The sequence below is a fragment of the Solanum lycopersicum genome, chromosome 4, assembly GCF_036512215.1.
Source record: "Solanum lycopersicum chromosome 4, SLM_r2.1".
Taxonomy (NCBI): domain Eukaryota; kingdom Viridiplantae; phylum Streptophyta; class Magnoliopsida; order Solanales; family Solanaceae; genus Solanum; species Solanum lycopersicum.
The window spans coordinates 50,155,427-50,159,898 of NC_090803.1; the positions used below are offsets into that span (position 1 = coordinate 50,155,427).

Consider the following 4,472-nt stretch of genomic DNA (forward strand, 5'->3'; position numbering starts at 1 on the left):
TGACCTTTAACTTTGTGTGTGCACAAGTCGACACTTAAACTTGTATAAAATTAAAACAAATAGACACATTCATCCTACATGACATTTTACATGGCAATTTTGAAAATTTAATTTCCCTCTTTCATTTGGGACACAGTGAAGTTCCAAAAAGAATTCGTATCTACTCTTAAGAAATAATTGTGGAGGGTACCGTAAGCGTGAAGAATCGAACTCTGACCAACCAAAGTAAATAGATAACGAAAAGATTGATTTCAATGTAATTTCCCCTTTTTGTTGTTGTATTTATTTCTTTAAAAGAAACAAATATTGAATCATGACAATACCAGATATCCAAAGAGTACTACTCATGAAGGATACCAAAAAATATATATAAGATCCATAGTTATGAAAGAGACTCTGTGTACTCTTATTTAGAAACCTTAGAGGTGCCATGGTAACACAAGTGTATGGTTTCATGATCTAAATTGTACATGTCTTGATTGATTTGAACCGATATCATTTTCACCGTCTGATTCTGCATCATCACTGCTCTGACTCGAAAAACCACTAAAACTTACAGTCTTGGACTTGGCATTCTTTTGTTGTCGATGATTGTTATTGTCTTTTAAATTGAATGTGTCCTTTTCAGTATCGTCGTTTGAGATAATACTTTCAGACCGTTTTACCTTGCTTTTACGTCTTGAAGTTGAGCGTATGGCTCGAGAGGATGACTTTATCTTGCTTTTACGTTTTGATTCCGAACTCCATTTGACAAATTTTGTTGGTATCCCTCCTCCAGGTTCAAGACTGATGTCTTCTTTCTCATTCTCTGAAGATCCTGATGTACTTCCGTATCCGTAATCAGAACTTGCTCCATCATCCTCATCACTGTCGAAAACATTTTTATTAATGTCAATTTTTTTATTGTAATGAACATTGTCTTGATCATCCTCACTGCTCTCATCCTCATTCTTATTCGATAAGGCTTCGTTATCTGAACTCTTCTGCTCGTATTCATCTGTATTGTCTTTTTCAGGAGACTGTGGAGATTCAGGAATCGGTTCATCCACGTTGAGGGTAGTGAGAGCAGCTACGACATCACTGATTAAGGGACGGACTGATGGCTCTTCTTGTAGACACATGGCTGCAACTCCAACTGCCTGATTCAAACTTCTCTCAGGAAACTTGTTCTTAAGAAGTGGATCTGCCATTTCTCTGAACCTTTTAGGATTCCTGAAAATCGGTTGTGCCTATTCAATCACATTTCACAATCAGTCTCAAAATGACACAAATTTAACCAGTCTGATCAAAATATTGAAATGAGACAACTGCTTTCTCACCCAAGCAACTAAGTTTTGCTCCTCTGTGAGCCTTGTAGTATCCACTGCACGGCGCCCTGTAATAATTTCAAGTAAAACAACTCCAAAACTATATACGTCTGACTTGAAAGAGAGTTCGCCGGATCTTTCATACTCTGGAGCAGAGTAACCATACGTTCCCATTACCCTCGGTGATATATGTGACTTATTCCCTCCACCTGCAAGCTTGGCAAGGCCGTAATCCGAGAGCCTAGGAGTAAAATCTTCATCTAATAGTATATTGGTAGTTCTGAGATCACGATAAATGATTGGCGGGTTGGCCTTTTCGTGTAGATACTCAAGTCCTTCTGCTGCACCAGAGGCTATCTTCATTCTGTTTTGCCAATCTAATGGCTTTTGATCCTCCTTAATATCTGAATAATACAATCAATTTAAGTAATATTTGAGAAAGCATAGGTGTAACAACTATATATATATATCATGAGCTGCATTTACCAATTAGATGATCAGCAAGACTGCCCATTGGTCTGTATTCATAGACTAACATTCTTTGATCTCCATCAGCACAGTATCCAATGAGATTAACAAGATTTTGGTGGTTAAGTAGGCTTAGCAATAAGACTTCAACTTGAAAGTCCTTGTTTCCTTGTGTTCCTGTCCTGTCTAGTTGCTTTACTGCCACAACCTATTTATCAGCAGTGGCAGAGCCAGAAATTTTATTAAGGGTGTCCAAGTGAGTTATATCATATGGTGACGAAAAACAAAGATAATATATATAGATAGATTACTAGTATTAGAGTAAAATTAGTTACCTCTCCTCCTTGAAGTGTTCCCTTAAAGACTCTTCCGAATCCACCTTCCCCTATTAGGCATTCTTGTCGGAAGTTCTTTGTTGCGCTTGCTAGCTCACGGAATGTGAAAGTTTTCGCGTTGCTGCTATCTCCATTTTCAACAGGAGAGCTACCGTGATCAGTGCGATTGTTGTTATTATTACCATTCTCACATGATGCTTTGTAGTTGTTTTCTGTGAAACATACAAGAAAAAAGCAAACATTATCATGTGTTAGGAAAAGTACACAAAGTAATTTGTAAGTTATGTTTTTAAAAAAAAAAAGAAAAGAGGAAGATACCAAAATGTGGTGAGGAGGAAGGATGATCATTAGCAGGGCGAGCAACCGGGACAGGCTTGTCCTGTACCGGTGGCTCGTTTGTTTTCTTAGACTGGAAACAGGGGAGGCAACTCATATCATTGATGCATTAGCCCATTCATATTGATATTTAGAAAAGAAAATATATGATATATATTTTCACCTTATGTTTGAAGAATGGAGCTAGGGGGAAAAAAAATGTTTATATCCTTTGAATAAATAGTAGTGTCATGCATGAAATGTTCACATTGAAAAACAAATTACACCTAAAAATGGTGGCATGGCATTTGGGAAGAGGGTTTTCCAGGTTGAAAGTTGCAAATTATTGAAGGAAAACAAATCATTTGGAGCATTGGCTCTCATGAATTTCCATCAAGATTTCTCATTATTAGTGGGAGAGAATAAAATAAGGGAGATTTGGATGGTCACCTCTTCATTGACACTTTAACACAAATATACTAATAATATTTGCAACATCTTTTTTCCTTCCTACTATTTCTATCTTTGCCTTTTTTATGAATTTATTTTTATACTATCAACCAACGTGTGTTGTGGCAAGAGGGGGTCGCCGTAACTCATAATTTCAAATTCTAAATTTGTCTCTAATAATCTACCCATTTTGATATTACTAATTTCATTTTTTCTTGAATAATGATTCATAATTATATTTTAGATAGCCTAATAATATAAAAAGAATATCACACATTAGTGTGCAAAAGTTAAATTGTTTTGGCAAATTAATTTGGCTAGTCTTTGAAATTAAATTCAATCATATCAACTCATTATTTTCAAATTTAAATTTAAATTTTTAAATACTATAGGAAAATAACTATAAGTTGCAATTAATCTCATGTCAATATGATTTTTAACATATACACAATTTAAAGTTCATATGATTTGACTATTTAAAAACAAAAAAATCACATAAATCAAAAATCAAGGAAATAATAATCTTGTTATATTGTATATAAAGCTTATATTTGGTAATCCATCACGACTTGTTTAATTTGTGAAGTACTCCAAATTTTGTACTTTTAATTATGGACTGATCCATTACCATTTGTAAAAAATGATAAGGAAAAGGATTTGCCGTAAGTGGCAAAAGATAAACGTTTTTTTTTAACTTTCTCATCTTTCACTGGGGCTTAAATTCATCATTTTCTTTTCGGAAAATATACAAGTACCTTCTCAATTTGTGTCCGAAATCTCAGAGACACACTTATATTATACTAAGGTCCTATTATCCCCTGAACTTATTTTATAAGTAATTTTCTATCCTTTTTCGACCTACGTGATAATAACTTTAAAAAAAAGTCAACTAGCATTGGGCCCACAAGATAGTGTCACATAAACCTAAAAAGGGTAAAAAATTATTAATAAAATAAGTTCATGAAATAATAAAACCTTCGTATAACATAAATGTGTCACTAAAATTTTAACATAAGCTAAGAAGGATACTAGTACATTATCCATTTTCTTTTAGCATAATTGAAATGTGTAAATGAGTTTATCTAATGATAAAAACTTTTTTTGGCATAATTGAAATAGTTAAATGAGTTTATTTAATGATAAAAACTTAAAAGTTGGAATAGTTTGAAGTGTATGACATGAAGGCAACCAAGTAACAAATATTTGAAATCTTTAAAACAATTATGTTAATATTCTGAGACGTTACTACCACTACACCAATGGTATAAATAATATTTCACTAGAGACAAACAACGCATGAACATGTTCACAGATTTCCTCAAATAAATTATGGAACTTTGTTGTCCCAAGAAAAATATTTTCATGCCCAACAACAAAATTCCTACGTGTAACGAAAAAATAATTACATCTCAGTATATTCCTTACATGAAGGACTATTTTCGTTGTTATTCCATTTATGAAAGTCACCCACCTCGTTTTGAAAGTGAATTATATATGTATTAAAAGTAGAGATAAATTAAAATTATGTTTGATAGTATTGTAATTACAATAAGTACGGTGTTTGACTACCGACTTCCAATTCAGTAGCTAATTCACA

General features: G+C 33.4%; 1 protein-coding gene across 1 annotated transcript; it reads right to left on the reverse strand.

Moving 5' to 3' along the window:
* Positions 1-245: 245 nt before the first annotated feature.
* On the reverse strand, positions 246-2,795 carry LOC101267109 (probable serine/threonine-protein kinase PBL25). The gene is made up of 5 exons (XM_019213551.3): positions 2,429-2,795; positions 2,111-2,322; positions 1,794-1,983; positions 1,320-1,711; positions 246-1,229 (listed from the first exon to the last, which is right to left on the reverse strand). Exons 1-5 carry the CDS (start codon positions 2,541-2,543, stop codon positions 453-455), a joined length of 1,686 nt encoding a protein of 561 aa, XP_019069096.1. The 5' UTR covers positions 2,544-2,795; the 3' UTR covers positions 246-452.
* Between the last annotated feature and the right edge of the window lie 1,677 nt (positions 2,796-4,472).